General features: G+C 41.9%; 1 protein-coding gene across 5 annotated transcripts in view; it reads left to right on the top strand.

Moving 5' to 3' along the window:
* The window catches only part of traf3ip1 (TNF receptor-associated factor 3 interacting protein 1), a 168,280-nt gene that overhangs the window by 112,682 nt on the left and 36,918 nt on the right, over positions 1–18,680 (top strand). For all 5 annotated transcript variants that reach the window (XM_043693118.1, XM_043693122.1, XM_043693120.1 and 2 more), the window contains one exon: positions 17,357–17,393. In XM_043693118.1, the coding sequence (XP_043549053.1) occupies positions 17,357–17,393 (37 nt within the window). The remainder of the gene's footprint in view (positions 1–17,356; positions 17,394–18,680) is intronic.

The raw sequence follows: 18,680 nt of genomic DNA, 5'->3' as shown, positions 1-18,680 counted from the left end.
CCAAGTAGGGTGATACTAGAGCAGATGACCAGAAGCTTAGGAAGTAAATCTGGAGCTTTGGGTCTTGGTGGCTGAAAACAATGATGGAGCAATGAAAATTGGAGATAGGAAAGAGACCAGAATTGGAGAAATGCAGATTCTTTCTCAGACAGTATTCTAAATTGTAGAGCTGGAAAAGATTAGGGAGCAAGGGAGTGAGTAGCAAAGTCATTGATGGATTTGAAAACAAGCATGAAAATTTTAAAATTATGTAGTTGGTTCTAAAGCAATACAGATTAGCAAACATTGATGTGTTAATAAGACTTCATGTGAGTTAAAGTACAGCCAGCAAATATTTGGATAAGCATTGCTGACACTTAACACATCTGCCACAGTTTTTCTTTTTTCACACTATTGGTTGTATTTGAATATTTTACCATAGCCACAATCACATGAATTTGATAACTATTTCAGTACTTGCTGGGGCTGGAAATCTGTTTGGAGGACTCCGTCATGGAGCTACAGTAAAGATATGCATGGATTTGGGAGTTAACAGCATGTTCAAGAGATATGTTAGAAACAGGATGTTGTTTTCCAAGACAAGGTTCACAACTTTTATTTTTGAAGGGGCATTGATGACTTGAAGATTTCAAAGAGAAGGGGTAGTAACTGAGGAGTGGGAACTGTTAACAAACCAGCTGACCCTGAATCCAGTAATGGAGGTTGAGTGGTTGGCAGTTTAGTAGAATTAGAATTGATGAAGCAGGAGGTGGACATCATGAACAACAAGAGCTTGAAGCAGCTATGAGGGGAAGTAGGAGAGAAACTGGAAGGTACAAAGTCAGGGTTAAGGCAGGGAAATTTTAAAGGAAATTTTACTTGGTTGGCTAGGAGATGCAAAGTAACTGATAAAAGCAACTGAATTGACAATTTCAATTTTAGTGTTAAAGAAATCCATTATCGATCAGCTCGTACGTCATGGAGGTGAGAGTGGAGGAGGTGGGAGAGAGTATAAGGAAGATTGAGTACAGCAGAAAAAACAGCAAGGGTTATTTTTGCATTCCAAAGTGATCCTAGCATAGCAAACAGTTTTAGCAGAAAAGTACAAGGTAGTGCTTTATCAAAAGTGAAGATGTAGCTGAAATTGCTTAATAAATAGAGGGTTAAAGGCCAAGAGAGATTATTTTGAAAGTGCTTCAGAACAGGGGATTTGAGAAGAAAGATCTGCAAAGAAACAATTAGTGAAGGCTTTATTTATAATGGTACCATAGATGACAAGGTCATTAATTGTAAAATCCTGGTACAGAATGAATCTGAAAATATGCCACCTTTAGTATACAAAAGCACTTTTTAACAATAAATTTCATACTTTTTACATCTGATTTTTGGCCATATGCTGAATTCACAACTGAAGGCACAAGTTCCCTCCACTGGCCCTGATCAGCCCTACTTCACTCTGACATCCTGTTATTCCTCACATAAGTGTAGAAAGCCTTGGGGTTTTCCTTCATCCTACTCACCAAGGCTTTCTCATGCCCACTTCTAACTCTTCTAAGTCCATTCAGATCCTTTCTGGCTACCTTGTAATCCTCTAGAGCCCTCTGTGATCCTTGCTTCCTCAACCTAAAGTAAGCATCCTTCTTCCTCTTGATGAGATGTTCCACATCTCCTGTCATCCAAGGTTCCTTCACCCTAACATCCCTTCCTTGCCTCAGTGGGACAATTCTATCCGGCACTTGCCAGCAAGTGCCCCAAACAGCCTCCACATTTCTGTCGTGCATTTCCCTGAGAATATCTGTTCCCAATTTATGCTCCACAGTTCCTATCTAATAGCATTGTAATACTCCCTCCCCCAATTAAATACTTTCCCGTACCATCTGCTCCTATCCCTTTCCATGACTGTAGTAAAGGTCAGGGAGTTGTGAACACTATCACTGAAATGCTCTCCCAAAGAGAGATCTGACACCTGACCTGGTTCGTTGCCAAGCACCAAATCTAATACGGCCTCCCCTCCAATTGGCCTATCTACATATTGAGTCAGGAATCTATAGAAAATTCCCAGTAAAGTGACTGACACTTTCCTGTTTCTGACTTCCACCCATAAGGACTCAGTAGACAAATGCTCTTCGACCTCCCTATCTGCAGCTGTTTACTGTCCCTGATTAACAATGTCACTCCCCCACCTCTTTTACCTCCCTCCCTATTCCTTTTGAAGCATCAAAACTTGTTCAAGAAAGGATCAAGACAGAAGATGGAAAATTATAGGTCGATTAGCCTAACCTCAGTTGTAGGTAACATTCTAAAATCCATCATTACGGGTGAAATTTCAAAATTCTTGGAAGTGCAGTGTCTCATTAGAACAAGTCAGCATGGATTTAGTAAGGGGAGGTCGTGTCTGACAAACCTGTTAGAATTCTTTGAAGAGGTAACAAGTAGGTTAGACCAGGGAAACCCAGTGGATGTCATCTATTGAGACTTCCAAAAGGCCTTTGATAAGGTGTCTTATGGGAGGCTGCTGAGTAAGGTGAGGGCGCATGACGTTCGAGGTGAGCTACTGGCATGGATTGGGGATTGGCTGTCTGACAGAAGGCAGAGAGTTGGGATAAAAGGTTCTTTTTCGGAATGGCAGCTGGTGACAAGTGTGGTCCCTCAGGGTTCAGTATTGGGGCCAAAGCTGTTCACTTTATATATTAATGATCTGGATGAAGGTGACAGAAGACATTCCGTGAAGTTTGCCAATGATACAAAGTTAGGCAGACAGGCAGGTAGTTCTGAGGAGGTGGGGAGGCTACAGAAAGATTTAGACAGTTTAAAAGAGTGGTCCAGGAAATGGCTGATGAAATTCAACGTGAGCAAGTGCAAGGTCTTGCACGTTGGAAAAAAGAGTACAGACATGGGCTATGTTTTTAAACTGTGAGAAAATTCATAAAGCCAAAGTACAAAGGGATCTGGGAGTGCTAGTCCAGGATTCTCTAAAAGTTGAGTCCGTGATTAAGAAAGCAAATGTAATGTTGTCATTTATCTCAAGAGGGTTGGAATATAAAAGCAGCGATGTGCTTCTGAGACTTTATAAAGCTTGAGTTAGGCACCAGTTAGAATACTGTGTCCAATTTTGGGCCCCACACCTCAGGAAAGACATTCTGGCACTGGAGCGTGTCCAGTGGAGATTCACACGGATGATCCTTGGAATGGTAGGCCTAACATATGATTGGCTGAAGATCCTGGTATTGTATTCATTAGAGTTTAGAAGGTTGAGGGGAGATCTAATAGAAACTTACAAGATAATGCATGGCTTAGAAAGGGTGGAAGTTGTTTCCATTAGATGGGGAGACTAGGACCCGTGGGCATAGCCTTAAAATTAGAGGGGGTAAATTTAGAATGGAAATGAAGAGACATTTCTTCAACCAGAGAGTGGTGGGCCCTTGGAATTCATTGCCACAGAGTGCAGTGGAGGCAGGGATGTTGGGTGTCTTCAAAGCAGAGATTGATAAATTCTTGATCTCGCAAGGAATTAAGGGACATTGGGATAGTGCAGGGAAGTGGAATTGAAACACCAAACAGCCATGATTAAAATACGGAGTGGACTCAATGGGCCGAATGGCCTTGCTTCCACTCCTATGTCTTATGGTCTTATGGAACATCCAATAACCATTCCTGCCCCTGAGATATCGAAGTCTCTATAATGGCCACAACATTGGAGCTCCAAGTACTGATCCGTGCTCTAAGTTCGTCACCCTTATTCCTGACACTTCTTGGTAAAATAGACACACTTCAACCCTTAACACTGACTGCATCTTTGCTCTATCAACTGTCTATCCTTCCTTACAGACACTCTGCACACAGTATTTGCCTGTCAGCAGCTACCCCATCCTCTGATCTGTAGCTCTGGTTCCTATCCCCCTGCCAAATTAGTTTAAACCCTCCCAAAGAGTACTAGCAAACCTCCTGCCCATTATATTGGTACCCCTCCAATTCAGCTACTCTTTATACAGGTCCCACCTTCCCCAGAAGGTATTTCAATGATCCACATATCTGAAGCCCTCCCTCCCACAGCTGCACTTGCTCTCTCTTCCTAGCCTTACTAGCCTATGGCATCGGTCGCAGTCCTGGGATTAGTACTCTGCTTGTCCTGCCTTTTAGCTTCCACCCTAACTCCCTATATTCACTTTTCAGATCCTCTTCCCTTTCCTATCCATGTCATTAATACCAACATGTACCACAATTTTTGGCTGCTCCCCCTCCCCCTTAAGAAGCCTGTAGACTCAATCTGAGACATTCTTGACCCTGACACCCGGGAGGCAACATAGCTTCTGGGAGTCTTGCTCATGACTACAGAATCTCCTGTCTGTTCCTTTAAACATTGAGTCTCCTATTCTTCCTCCTTCCCTTCTGAGCCACAGAGCCAGGCTCCGTGCCAGAGACCTGGCTGCTGTGGCTTTCCCCTGGTAGGTCGTCCCCGGCAACAGTATCCAAAGCTGTATACTTAATATTGAGAGGAACTGCCACATTCCTTGACTGCCTTTTCCCTTTCCTTTCCTGACCGACACTTACCAACCTTTATCCTGTAACTTGGGTGTGATTACCTCCCTATAACTCCTCTCTATCATCCCGTCAGCTTCCCGAATGATCCGAAGTTTGTCCACCTCCAGTTCCCTAATGCAGCCTGTGAGGAGCTGTAGTTGGGTGCATTTCTCACAGATGAAGTCAGCAGTGACACTACTGGTGACCCTTACTTCCCACATCCTGCAAGAGGAGCATGCGACTGCCCTAGCTTCTATCCCCTCTGCTCTAAATTGCCAAAGAGATTAAAAACAAGAACTTTACCATACCAACCCTCCCATGTGGAGTTTTCTTTTAAAGTTAGAGGAGCAGAACGGATGGGAGACACTACACGTGTAGTGTTTCAGGTTTAGCACTTACCCTGCAGTCCCTGTGTCCGCTTCTGCTTCTGTTCAGCCTTTGCTCTGCTGAGTCACGAGGTTAGTATTTAGCCTTCTGAGAAAATAGTTTTTCCTCATCTGGGACCTAAGTGGCATTCCTTTTATTTTTAAGATGTGTCCCTTCTAGACTCTCCATCAGGGGAAATGTCTTACTTACATCTACACAGTCTATCCCTTTAACTATTTTGTAGGTTTCAATTATGTCACCTTTCATTCTTTGAAATTCTCGAATTGGGCCTAGTTTGCCCAATTTGTCTTCATTGGATAATCCTGCCATCCTGAGAACTTCCTGTATGGCAATATCATCTTTCCTGAGATAAGGAGACCAAAACTACACATCATACTCTAGGTATGGTCGAACCAAGCTCTTACACAATTGAAACAAGTCTTCACAACTCCTGTAGTTAACTCTTCTTTCAATATAGGTGGTTTGGGAATGCCATCTATTCAATAAAATAACATTTCAGTAGCTTGTTGCATCTGTATTTTAGCCTTCAGTGACTTATTGACAAGCCCATCTCGATCCCTTTTATAGATCTACATTTTTCTACTCTGCGTACCCGTTTCTCCTACCAAAGTGGATAATCTCATTTTTCCATATTATATTCCATCTGCCAAGTTCTTGCACATTCATGTTTATCCAAATTCTTCTGAATCCACTGTACATCTTGCTCACAACACACATTTACATTTAGCATTGCAACATCTGCAAATTGAAAATACTACATTTGATCTCCACCTCCAATTATTGATATATATGGGGAACTGTAGAGGCCCTAATACTAATTCTTGCAATGCCCCACTAGTCTCCCTGTTAACATGAGAATGACCCTTTTTTTTCTATTCTTGCCAGTGCATTATATCCTATCCCATGTTCTTTAATGTTTCTACCTCGTCTCTTGTGGCGGAGGTTATCAGAAGCCTTTTTGAAAGTCTAAGTATACTGCATCTATCAGCATTCCTTTATCAATTTTGTTAGTAACATTTTCAAAAAGTCCAACTAGAGCAAACATGGTTTTGTTTTTGGAAATGCATGCTGACGATGTCCAAAGAGACCATCAACCAAATGTCTATCCTATCTTCTGTAATACATTCTAGCATTTCCCCTATTCTTGATATAAAGCTACCGGTTCTGTAGTTCCCTGTTTTCTCTCGTTTCCTCCTTAAATAGTAAGGCAACACTTGCTACCTTGCAATCCACAGGTTCGCTGAGCTTTTTTTGAGTTTTTGCAAGATGAAGGAATGTATTGTTGCTCTAAGTCAGGCAATAGTCCTTTAAAGACTTGAGAAAGCCAGAAGCAAGTGACAGGAATGCTGGGACTTAGGAGCTTTGGAAACCCTGCAGGGGTAACAAGTCCTTCAAGCGTTGGAGAGGCTAAAGGAAGGTCACCTGAAGTAAACCAGCAGGAACCAGCAAAGAGGCTGAGAACTGGGACAAGTCTCCTGGCCCTGATGCTAAAAGTGATGGCAGGAGAAATAGCAAATGCACTTGTAATTTTCCAAAATTCACTGGACTCTGGGGAAGCTCCAGCAGATTGGCGTCACATTTGCTGTTTTCCACTGTTTAAAACGGGAGTTAGACAAAAGGTGGGGAATTATAGACCAATTGGCTTAACTTCTGTAGTGGGGAAAATGCTTGAGTCTGTTATTAAAGAAGAAATAGCAAGGCATCTAGATAGAAATTGTACCGTTGGGCAGACACAGCATGGGTTCATGAAGGGCAGGTCATACTTAGCTAATCTTTTGGAATTCTATGAAGACATAACGAACACAGTGACATCAGGGACCCATTAGATGTGGTGTGTCTATATTTCCAAAAGGCCTTCAAGAGGGTGCTGCACAAAAAGCTGCTGCATAAGATAAAGATGCAAGGCGTTACAGGCAATATATTAGCAAGGATAGAGGATTGGTTAACCAACAGGGAGCAAAGAATGGGAATATATGAGTGCTATTCTGGTTGTCAATCAGTGACTAGTAGTGTGCCTCAGGGATTAGTGTTGGGACTGCAATTATTCATAATTTACATAGATGATTTGGAGTTGGGGACCACATGTAGTGTGTCAACGTTTGCGGAAGATGAATGTTAGAGAAAAGTGTGCAGAGGACTGTGAAACTTTGCAAAGGGACATAGATCATTTAAGTGAGTGTGCTAAGGTGTGGCAGATGGAGGACAATGTTAATAAATGTGAAGTCATTCATTTTGGTAGGAATACCAGTAAAAAGGACTATTACTTGAATGGTAAGAAATTGCAGCACACTACTATGCAGAGAGCCCTGGGTGTCCTTGTGTATGAATCACAGAAGGTTGGTCTGTCGGTACAACAGGTAATTAGGAAGGTAAATGGAATTTTGTCCTTCATTGCTAAAGAGATTGAGTTTGAAAGCAGAGGGGCTATGTTGCAGCTGTACAGGGTGCTGGTGAGGCCACACCTGGAGTACTGCGTGAATTTTGTCCTCCTTACTTGAGAACGGATGTACTGGTACTAGAAGGGGTACAGAGGAGGTTCACTAGGTTGATTCTGGAGTTGAGGGGGTTAGCTTGTAAGGAGACACTGAGTAGACTGGGATTATATTCATTGAAATTTAGAAGGATGAGGGGGGATTTACAGAAACATATAAAATTATGAAGGCAATAGATAAGATAGAAGTAGAGAGAATGTTTCCACTGGCGGATGAAACTAGGACAAGAGGACATAGTCTCAAAATTAGGAGGAGCAGATTTAGGACTGAATTGAGAAGGAGCTTTTTCACCCAGAGGGTTGTGAATCTATGGAATTCCTGCCCAGTGAAGTAGTTGAGGTACTAAATGTTTTTAAAGCTAAGATAGATAATGTTTTTGAACAATAAAGAAATTAAGGGTTATGGTGAGTAAGTGGAGCTGAGGCCATGAAAAGATCAGCTATGATCTTATTGAATGGCAGAGCAGGTTTGAAGGGCCAGATAGCCTATTCCTGCTCCTAGAACATAGAACATAGAACAGTACAGCACAGAACAGGCCCTTTAGCCCACGATGTTGTGCCGACCACTGATCCTCAGGTATGCACCCTTAAATTTCTGCTCCTAGTTCTTACGTTCTTATGTTTGGAAGCCTTAATGGGGCAACAAAACCCATAAGATTTCAGGTCGCCAAGGAAGGATCATCTGGTTTACACAGGGCTGCAGCCAAGCCATACATGTCAGAAAGGGTGAGGACAGATAGAGGTCTGAAGGACTAAAAGAAGGCCAGCTGGGGCCAGATAAAGTGACAATAGACGACAGACCAGATCCATAGCTCTCTTTCACAGATACCTCCACGGTAAAATTACAAGAGGGCCATTTTATTTCTCAAATGGGTAAGGAGAAAGTGAGGGTGAAGCATAACTTTGTTGAAAAGCTGCAGGGGAGTTTAGTAGAAGCTGAACTGATGGCAGCAGTGTCTGTGCAAATTGAATAGTTTAGGGGTAAACTCATTTGAGAAAACAAAGGGAAAAGGGAGGGGAACATACCTTCCAGCAGACACCACTTCTGAGGCCCTTTTTGGCATTCAAGTAAACACAGAATTACCCATTTGGAAATCTATGGTACAGAACCAAGTTTCAGACCTCAACTAGTCCAGTCGCTAATCGAAGTAAAATGAGGGTAAGGTCCTGGATGCAGGTTCAGAGACCTGCAGAGGCAAACCTTCAAATACCATTCAGCAACCTCCTGGAAATCAAATTTGTAAAAGCGCTTGACTGCCATACATGGATTATAGAACTAGACATTGAAAGGTTCAGACTGGATATGTGGCACAGCCCAGTTAACAAGTCCGACAGCTAGCCTAAGACAGGTTTTGAAGCCGGATTAGGCTGAAGTGAGTGAATATGGAATAGTTTTGTGTCTCATATCAACTTTTGTATTGTTCTTTCATGTTGACCCTGTAACAAAATGCTCACTGTAAAGAAAATGGTGAAATGCTGTATCCTATTTTTGTAGTGGAAGATGTTACGAATATAGACTGTTTAAAAATAGACTATTAATATTGAACTTGCAACATTTGACCTTAATAATGGAGACTTTCATGAACTACAAGTGTCTGTTTTTGTAGAAAGGACACTGTTTACCTAAAATGACTGCTGCGATCACTTGATAAATACAATCAACCCATGCAGAATGTACAAAAACCTCAGATTTGTCATTTTAATCAAGAAACACTGGAAACTCTGTGAGCTGTCAAGAAATTTGCAGCTCTTGTTTTAGTCATTTGTATGATAATGTCAGATATTGCTCATACCTCTTATGGCCTTATTAAAAATGACAAGTTACCTGCAGAGTATTTGATTGGAAAAGACAATGGAACTGGACTAAGAAATTAAGAGTAAACCATATTTCAGTAGCTTACTTTGAGCAACAAAGAGAAGCTCCTCTCTTCCTCATACTCTCTTTCTCTCTTTCTCAAACTCAATCTCTGCAAGCCAGAACCAATGAAAGAAACAAGTCAGGACAAACTTCATTTGACTGAGCAGCCAAGGGTACCTGTAAAGTTGCTTCCACAGGAGCAGAAGATAGCAGCATAGCAGTTTGGAGGTTTCACTCTCTCAATTCAGATGCTCTTTAAAAAAAACTGAACTGTTACAGCATTTTATCTTCCAGTTGGCACGAGATGCCCCATTACTTTCACCCCACCCCCAATTTTCTTTCTAAGCTCATTACCTCTGTTTTTATGTTTGGTGTGTCACATTTCATTAATTTTTGATAGTAAAACTCCGCTCTCTTACTCAAGAACATTTTTGAATTGTCTCTCCTGGTGTCTAGAGCAGTCGGAAAGGCTGTTGAAAAGCCAGACAAGTCTTGCTCCCACGAATTTGCAGCTTTCGTTATCATCTGTGTGCTTGTTCAGGACACTCTCACTTACCTGAACTTCATACGTCATTGGACTTGACCTCATTTCGACCATGTCTCTTACCCATGCCGGGGCCATTCCCAAGGTTCCTACACAAACCTTGGTCACTTGAAGTAAACTGTCTCACTTAGCAGAGTCTTGTGTCTGGCATTGGCATTCCTAATGCCATTGCACCCTCCCCTTGGCAGGAAGATTAGATTTAACCTGGCAGGGAGTCTTCTCCCCATTAGCAACTCCCTTAGTTGTGTTAAAGGCAACAGTTCTGTATTAAAATAGGAACTGGGACAGTTTGGTATCGAGTAAATCTGTAGGCTGTTTCTTTCAACCTGCTGTCAAAGTTTATACTGATTTCTCTGTCAGACCATTGGATGATAGATGGTATGGAGCTATCTTCACATGTTGAATACCATACGACTTTAGGAAATACTCAAATGCCCTGCTGGTAAACGATTACCTGTTATCTGTGATCAACACTTCAGGGAGTACATATATTGCAAAAGATACGCAGTTTTTCTATCGTCGAGCATGTTTTTTAACAAACAAACTCCATGCACGTCCAACTACTTTGAGTGGAGATCCAAAATGACTAAGAACATTGAGTCCATGAAAGGATCTGCGTAGTCGACGTGTAACCAAGCTCAGGGTTTACCTGCCCATTCCCATGAATGTGGGGGAGCTGGCGGTAATTTTTGTCTTTCACATTCTGGGCACTGCCCCACCAATGTGGCGATGTCTGCATCCAATCCTGGCCACCAGACATATTTTCTCACCAACATCTTCATTTTGGAAATCCTGGATCACCCTGATGGAGTTCAGCCAGCATCTGTCAGTGACCCTTTTCTCGGGACACTCACTCTTGCTCCCTATAATAATATGCCATCCTTTATTGTGATCTTGTCTCTCTGGGTCCTAAAACGTTTCAGTTCTGGCTGTGAGGGCTCTTTTGGTTTCCCCATCACCACCAGTTGTTACAGTTTCGCCAGGATGGATCTTTCTGCTGCCAAAGTCTGATATTGTCTGCTGTATCCAGAAAATTTAAAATCATTGCGGACTTTTCTAGTGGCAGTACCATATCTGTATCTGCTAGCGGGAGGTGGCTCAATGCATCCACATTTGCTACTTGGCCTCCTGGATGGTGTTCTAGCATGTAATTGTACACACTTAGCGCCTGCCACTGAATTCGGCTTGAAGCTATGGGTTTAAATAGACCAAGCAGAGGTTTGTGGCCTATTATTATTACAAAGTTACGTCCATAAAGGTATTGGTGGAACCCCCCCAACTCCAAATATGACACCAAACCTTCCTCCTGTATCTGGGTTTAATTATGCTCTGCATTATCCAAGGTGCTGGAACAACATGCTTTTGGACATTCCTCTCCATTGAACCACCTATGAGCTAATACCACCCCGATGCCATATGGGAAGGCATTGCATATCAGTATCAGATTTTGCTTGGGATCATAATGTGCCCATACCTTTAGAGAATGATATCTGTTTCTTCACTTCCCTGAAAGCTATGGCTTGGCTATGTAACCATTTCCAGGCTGACTTTTTTTTTAAGAGTGGATGCAAAGGCGCCAGGATAGAGGCCAGGCTATGGATGAATTTTCCATAATGATTCACAACCAAAGGAAAGATCTAAGCTCTGGTACAGATGTGGGAACTGGGGCATCTTTAATCACAGTGACTTTATATTCCAATGAATGTAACTCGGTCTTGTCAACTCTGTAGCCCAAGTACATCATTTGGGATGCCAGAAATATACATTTTTCCTACCTTGGGTGTATGTTTGCTTGGGAGAAACATCTTAGGATTGTGTCAAAGTTCTCTTAAGTGCTCATTATTGGTCTTCCCTGTTAGTAGCATGTCATCTGGATAAATGGCAACCTGGGCTAGACCTTGCAAAATGTTCTCCAACGTCCACTGAAAAATTTCACAGGCTGACAATATTCCAAACGGCAGTCTCATATATGGGTATTAATTATAGCATACTTCTAGGAATCCTCATCTAGCTAGTTGGATACAAAATTGGCTTGAAGGTAGGAGACAGAGGGTGGTGGTGGAGGATTGCATTTTGGACTGGAGACCAGAGTACCACAAGGATCGATGCTGGGTCCACTGCTTTTTGTCATTTATATAAATGATTTTGATGTGAACACAGATGGTATAGTTAGTAAGTTTGCAGATGACATTAAAATCGGTGGCGTAGTGGATAGGCAAAAGTGAGGACTGCAAATGCTGCCAACCAGAGTTTAGATTAGAGTGGTGCTGGAAAAGGACAGCAGGTCAGGCAGCATCTGAGGAGCAGGAAAATCGACGTTTTGGGCAAAAGCACTTCATCAGGAATGGAGGCAGGGAGCCTCCAGGGTGGAGAGAGAAATGGTGGGGGGGGGGGGGGGGAAACTGGGGAGAAGGTAGCAAAGAGTACAAAAAGTGAATGGAGGTGGGGATGGAGGTGATAGGTCAGAGGGGAGGGTGGAGCAGATGGGAACAGAGATGGGCATGAAGAGCTGAACAGTCACCTTCAATAGAATCATAAATTATCAAACTATTAAGTAAGTTTGCACCAAGGAAAGTCTGGCTTCAGTGAGTGGGTGATGGAGTTTAATCTAGATAGATGTGAGCTGTTACATTTTGGTAAAGAAAATCCTTGCAGAGCTTATACACTTAATGATAAGATCCTGGGGAGTGCTGCAGAACAAAGAGACCTTGGAGCGCATGTTCATAATTCCTTGAAATTGGAGTTGCAGTAGATAGGGCTATGAAGAAGGTGTTTGGTATGCTTGCCTTCCGTGGTTAGTAGTTGAATATAGGAGTTGGGAGGTCATGTTATAGCTATACAGGACATTGGTTCGATCACTTAGAGTCATAGTCACGTGGGTCCAACTCATCCATGCCGACCAGATATCCCACCTGCCAGCACCCAGCCCCTATTCTTCCAAATCCTTTCTATTCATATACCCATTCAGATGCCTTCTAAATGTTGCAGTTATACTAGTCTCCACCACTTCCTGTGGCAGCTCATTCCATACACATACCACCCTCTGCGTGAAAAAGTTGCCCCTTAGGTCTCTTTTCCATGTCTTTCCCCTCTCCCCCTAATCCTATGCCTTCTAGTTCTGAACTTGCCCACCCCAAGGAAAAGACTTTGTCTATTTATCCTATCATGCCTCTCATGATTTTGTAAACCTCTATAAGGTCACCCATCAGCCTCCGATGCTCTCTATAGCTCAAATCCTCCAACCCTGGCAACATCCTTGTAAATCTTTTCTGATCCCTTTCAAGTTTCACGACATCTTTCCGATAGGAAGGAGATCAGAATTGCACGCAATATTCCAAAAATGGCCTCACCAATGTCCTGTACAGCCACAACATGACCTCCCAACTCCTGTATTCAATGCTCTGACCAATAGAGGAAAGCATACCAATCGCCTTCTTCACTATCCTATCTACCTGTGACTCTACTTTCAAGGAGTTATGAACCTGCACTTCGAGGTCTCTTTGTTCAGCAACTCTCCCTCGGACCTTACCATTAAATGTATCTTAAGTCCTTCAAAGATTTGCTTTCCCAAAATGCAGCACCTCGCATTTATCTAAATTAAACTCCATCTGCCACTGCCCATCTGATCAAGATCACATTGTAATCTGCGGTAACCTTTTTCACTGTTCACTACACCTCCAATTTTGGTGTCTTCTGAAAACTTATTAATGATGAAAAGTACTGGACTGAGCACTAATCCTTGTGGCACACCACTGGTCACAGGTCTACAGTCTGAAAAATAACCCTCCTCCACCACGCTCTGTCTTCTACCTTTGAGCTAGTTCTGTATCCAAATGGCTAATTCTCCTTGTATTCCATGAGATCTAACTTTGCTAACCAGTCTCCCATGGGGAACCTTGTCAAACACCTTACTGAAGTCCAAAAAATCACGTCCACCACTCTGCCCTCATCAATCCTCTTTGTTACTTCTTCAAAGAACTCAATCAAGTTTGTGAGACATGATTTCCCATGCACAAAGCCATGTTGACTATCCCTAATCAGTCCTTGTCTTTCCAAATACATGTACATCCTGTACCTCAGGATTCCCTCCAATAACCTGCCTACCACCGACGTCAGGCTCACCAGTCTATAGTTCCCTGCCTTATCCTTACCACCTTTCTTAAATAGTGGCACTACGTTAGCCAACCTCCGGTCTTCTGGCACCTTACCTGTGACTATTGATGATACAAATATCTCAGCAAGGGGCCCAGCAATCACTTCTCTAGCTTCCCACAGAGTTCTAGAGTACACCTGATCAGGTCCTGGGTATTTATCCACTTTTATGTGTTTCAAGACATCCACCACTTCCTTCTCTGTAATATGGACATTTTTCAAGATGTCAACATCTATTTCCCCACATTTCTATGTCTTGCATGTCCTCTTCCACAGTAAATATTGATGCAAAATACACATTTAGTATATCCCCCATCTCCTGCTGCTCCACACAAAGGCAACCTTGCTGATCTTTGAGGGGCCCTATTCTCTTCCTAGTTAGCCTTTTGTTTTTAATGTATTTGTAAAAAACCCTTTGGATTCTCCTTAACTCTATTTGCCAAAGCTATCTCATGTCGCCTTTTTGCCCTCCTGATTTCTCTCTTAAGTATGCCTTTATACTAAGGATTCTGGTATACTGTGTTCAAATCTGGTCTCCCTGCTGTAAGAAAAATGCTGTTAAATTTTAAATGGTTCAGAAAAAAAATTACAAGGATGTTGCCAGGGATCGAAGGTTTGAGCTATAGGGAGCAGCTGGATAGGTTGGGGCTATTTTCCCTGGAACGTCAAAGGCTGAGGGGCGACTTTACAGAAGTTTATGAAATGATTAGGGGCATGGATATGAAGAATAGTTAAAGTCTTTTCCCCAGGATGGGGGAGTCCAAAACTAGAGAGCATAGGTTTAAGGTGAGAGAGGAAAGATTTAAAAGATACCTAAGGGGCAACGTTTTCACACACAGGGTGGTGAATGTATGGAATGAACTGCCAGAGGAAGTGGTACAATTGTACAATTACAACATTTAAAAGGCATCTGGATGAGTATATGAGTAGGAAATGTTTAGAGGGATTAGGGCCAAATGCTGGCACATAGCATTAGATTAATTTTGGATGAGTTGGACAAAGGGTCTGTTTCTGTGCTGTACATCTCTATGGCTCAATTCCTCTATCATCACAGTTTCAAGTATACATGGCTCATATCCAGCTTCACGAAGGACAGCAGCTATGCCAGCTTTGTGTATAAATCCTGTATGTGAGGGATTGGGTATGTATCCAGCTGTGGACAGCACTTTACCATTTGTTTAAAATCCCCGCAAAGGCAAACCAACACATTGGGATTCACATCGGTGCTACCCGCTCCACAAACTGGACTGGTTTGATGATTCCTTTACCTTTCAGTCTTCTGATTTCTGTCTCTACTTTTGCCCAAGAGCAAGTGGCACTTGGCGGGCCTTGCAGAATTGTGGAATTGTTTCCTGATCAACAGTACTTCCTTGGCATATTTGATAATCCCTAGACATTCCTGAAAAACAATCATTTTCTAATAGAAAAATGTTGAGCTAATCTCAGTGAAGCAGAATATACATCTCCTGTCATTTTGAGAAATTACCATTTAAAATGAGCATGAATAAGAAAGTGTTAAAGATGAAGGACTGATGAAGGCCTCACTCATAAAACAGAGTAGACATTCTGAGAATCATCTATTGAACAGTTCAGCTAGGAATAAAATATTAAGAGAGGAAGGGGAAAATCCTACTGCTGCAGCCAGAAATAATAAAAAAAGAAAATCTGGACAATGTCTATACCTTAACATTATTATTTTTATTTGCAGTTTTCTTTTAGCTCTTATATTGATCTGTCTTGAGCAGATTTAAAAATATGTTCCTGGTTAGTCAGTACTGATCTCCAAAGTGTGTTTCAAATTAAAATTTGTAATGTATTAAATATACATCAGTAATTTAATCACAAGTACACACATACAGCACCCTTATTGCAACTTGCTAATTAACAGATTAGATCAATTTAAAAAGCTGCTTTGCAAAATTGGGATGATGTGTGACAGAGTTGAGAGTGTGGTGCTGCAAAAGCACAGCAGGTCAGGCAGCATCTGAGGACCAGGAGAGTCAACATTTTGGGCAAAAGCCCTTCATCAGGAATGAGGCTGTGAGCTGAGGGGGTGGTGAGATAAATGGGAGGGCTGAGGTTGGGGGGAAGGTAGCTGAGAGTGCAATACGTAGATGTAGGTGGAGGTAATGGTGATAGGTCAGAGAAGAGGGTGGAGCGGATAAGTGGGAAGGAAGATGAACAGGTAGATCAGGTCATGAGGGCGGTGCTGAGTTGGAAGGTTGGATCATAGATAGAAGGGAGGGGAAATATTGAAACTGGTGAAATTCACATTGATGCCATGGGGTTGGAGGTGGAAGATGAGGCATTCTCCCTCCAGGCGTCAGGTAGTTAGAGAGTAGTGATGGAGGAGGCCCAGGACCTACATGTCCTTGGCGGAGTGGGAGGGGTGTTGAAGTGTTCGGCCACAGAGTGATGGAGTTGATTGGCGCAGGTGTCCCGGAGAAGTTCTCTGAAGTGCTCTGCGAGTAGGCGTCCTGTCGCCCCAATGTAGAGGAGACCGCATCTGAAGCAACGAATACAGTAAATGACGTGTGGAAGTGCAAGTGAAACTTTGATGGATATGGAAAGCTGCTTTGGGGCCTTGGATAGAGGTGAGGGGGGAGTGTACAGGAAAAGGTGCCGGGAGGGGAGCATGGGTTGGTGAGGGGCATGGACCTGACGAGGAATGGAATAAGGAACAGTCTTTATGGAAAGCGGATAGGGCAGAAGAGAGTAAGGTCTTTGTTCAAATACAAATATCGGGTTCTGATAGCGATTTTAGGTTAACATGATGCAAAAGGAGGTGAGATGAAGTTTGTTTTTTATTCCTTGTGAGCCAGTTGCACCTCTGGACTACAAGGAAACCTTGGGTTACTCTTGTCCTTGACAGTAGTGTCCTCATAAACCTCATGTAACTCAAGGAATGTTTGCTAGTCATCCATTCTTTCTGGAAGGAAAATTTAAGAATTACCTTTCATTGCTGCCACAGCAACCAATTTGTTCCTAGGATTGTAAAATAATAGGTTTTTAAGCTTTAAAGCTGGGAAAACATGTGTTTCACAATAATGACTGTTATCAGCCATTGGACATTTATGCTGGAAATGTGTTGCTGGAAAAGCGCAGCAGGTCAGGCAGCATCCAGGGAACAGGAGAATCGACGTTTCGGGCATAAGCCCTTCTTCAGGAATGAAGAAAGGCTTATGCCCGAAACGTCGATTCTCCTTTTCCCTGGATGCTGCCTGACCTGCTGCGCTTTTCCAGCAACACATTTCCAGCTCTGATCTCCAGCATCTGCAGCCCTCACTTTCTCCTCATTGGACATTTATGGACAGTTATATTGGACATTTTAATTTTTTTATACCATGAATAATCTCCAACATGTATCTCCAGCAATGTATTTAGACTACAATGATCAATTGAATGTTTTTACTTTTTCTTTCAGGCTACAGTAGTGGATTTGCATGGCAGTGAAGACCATGGTATGTATAGCTAATATACATTCCTGAATCTGATATTTCGATTTCTTTTTCTTTAGTATTAGTTGTGTGCTTCCGCTTTTCATTATATTTATAAAAGACTTGGATAAAGGAATATAGGTATATGGCTGTACATCTAAGTTTCTGACAACATTAAATTAGCTGGCACAGTGTGTAGAGTGAGTAATTGGGAGAAGAAAATCGCAAAAGGACATTGGTAGATTAAGTGTAGGGGCAACAAATGCTGCTGGAGCTCAGTGACATGATTCTTTTTGGATCTAATGAAGACAGATCAGAGTATTTTCTTAATATCAAAATACAAGCAACTATGGATGAGCAGAGACACTGTCCCAAGAACAGAAGCTATTAAAAACTTTTGGATATGTATAAAAATTATTATAAGGCTAATAAAATGTTGTTTGTATTTAAAGAGATCTGGAATACAAAAAAAAGTTTGATTGGTACTTTTGTGAAAAGCTCTGGTTAGACTTCATGTGCAGTAACCAGTTTCAGTTCTCAGCATCTCAACTCAGAAAAGACAAGTTGGCTTTGGAGGAACTGCATGTCTGATGCACTAGAATAGTGTCAGAGCTAAAAGGTTAAATAATGAATAAATATGGTTATATGGACCAGGCATCTATTTCCTTAAGTATAGACATTGAAAGGATGATCTTTGAGATGATCAAAGGAGTTGGTAAGGTACAGAGAAACAATTTGCTCTGGTAAACTAGTCCAGAGTAAGGGGACATAATCTTAAATATTTGGCTATGTAGGCTAATATCAAGAATCTGGAACACACTCCTAAAAGGCTGTGGTTGAGGGTTCAGTTAAAAGCTTCAAGATTTGAGAGACTTTTGTTAGAGTCATATGGAAACAAAGCAGGTAGGTGGAATAATGGAACAGATCACACATGATCGAATCAAATAACCTACTTTTGTTATTGTTATAAAAGTTTTTAAATTTTGAATGGACTTCTCAAATGTTAATTCTGATCTCTTTCTCTACACCTTCTCTGTGGCTGTAACACTGTATTCTGCACTCTGTTCTGCTACCCTCATGCGCTTTGTATGGTATGGTCTACCTGTATAGCACACAAAACACTTTTCACTGTATCTCAGTACATGTGACAACAATAAGTCAATCATGAATCATATTACTCTGCCTTTGTGTATGAGTAGACATGATCATAAAAGATGTTGCTGCAGATTGGTAATGATTAGAGTTAAACTGTTGAATGTTTGTTGGGGAATACCTCAATAGCAAATGTTGTATTATTTGGGAGTTGCTACT

Source organism: Chiloscyllium plagiosum, chromosome 7 (genome assembly GCF_004010195.1).
Source record: "Chiloscyllium plagiosum isolate BGI_BamShark_2017 chromosome 7, ASM401019v2, whole genome shotgun sequence".
Taxonomy (NCBI): Eukaryota; Metazoa; Chordata; class Chondrichthyes; order Orectolobiformes; family Hemiscylliidae; genus Chiloscyllium; species Chiloscyllium plagiosum.
The sequence above is the reverse complement of the archived record's forward strand: the minus strand, read 5'-3'. Positions and strand labels throughout refer to the sequence as shown.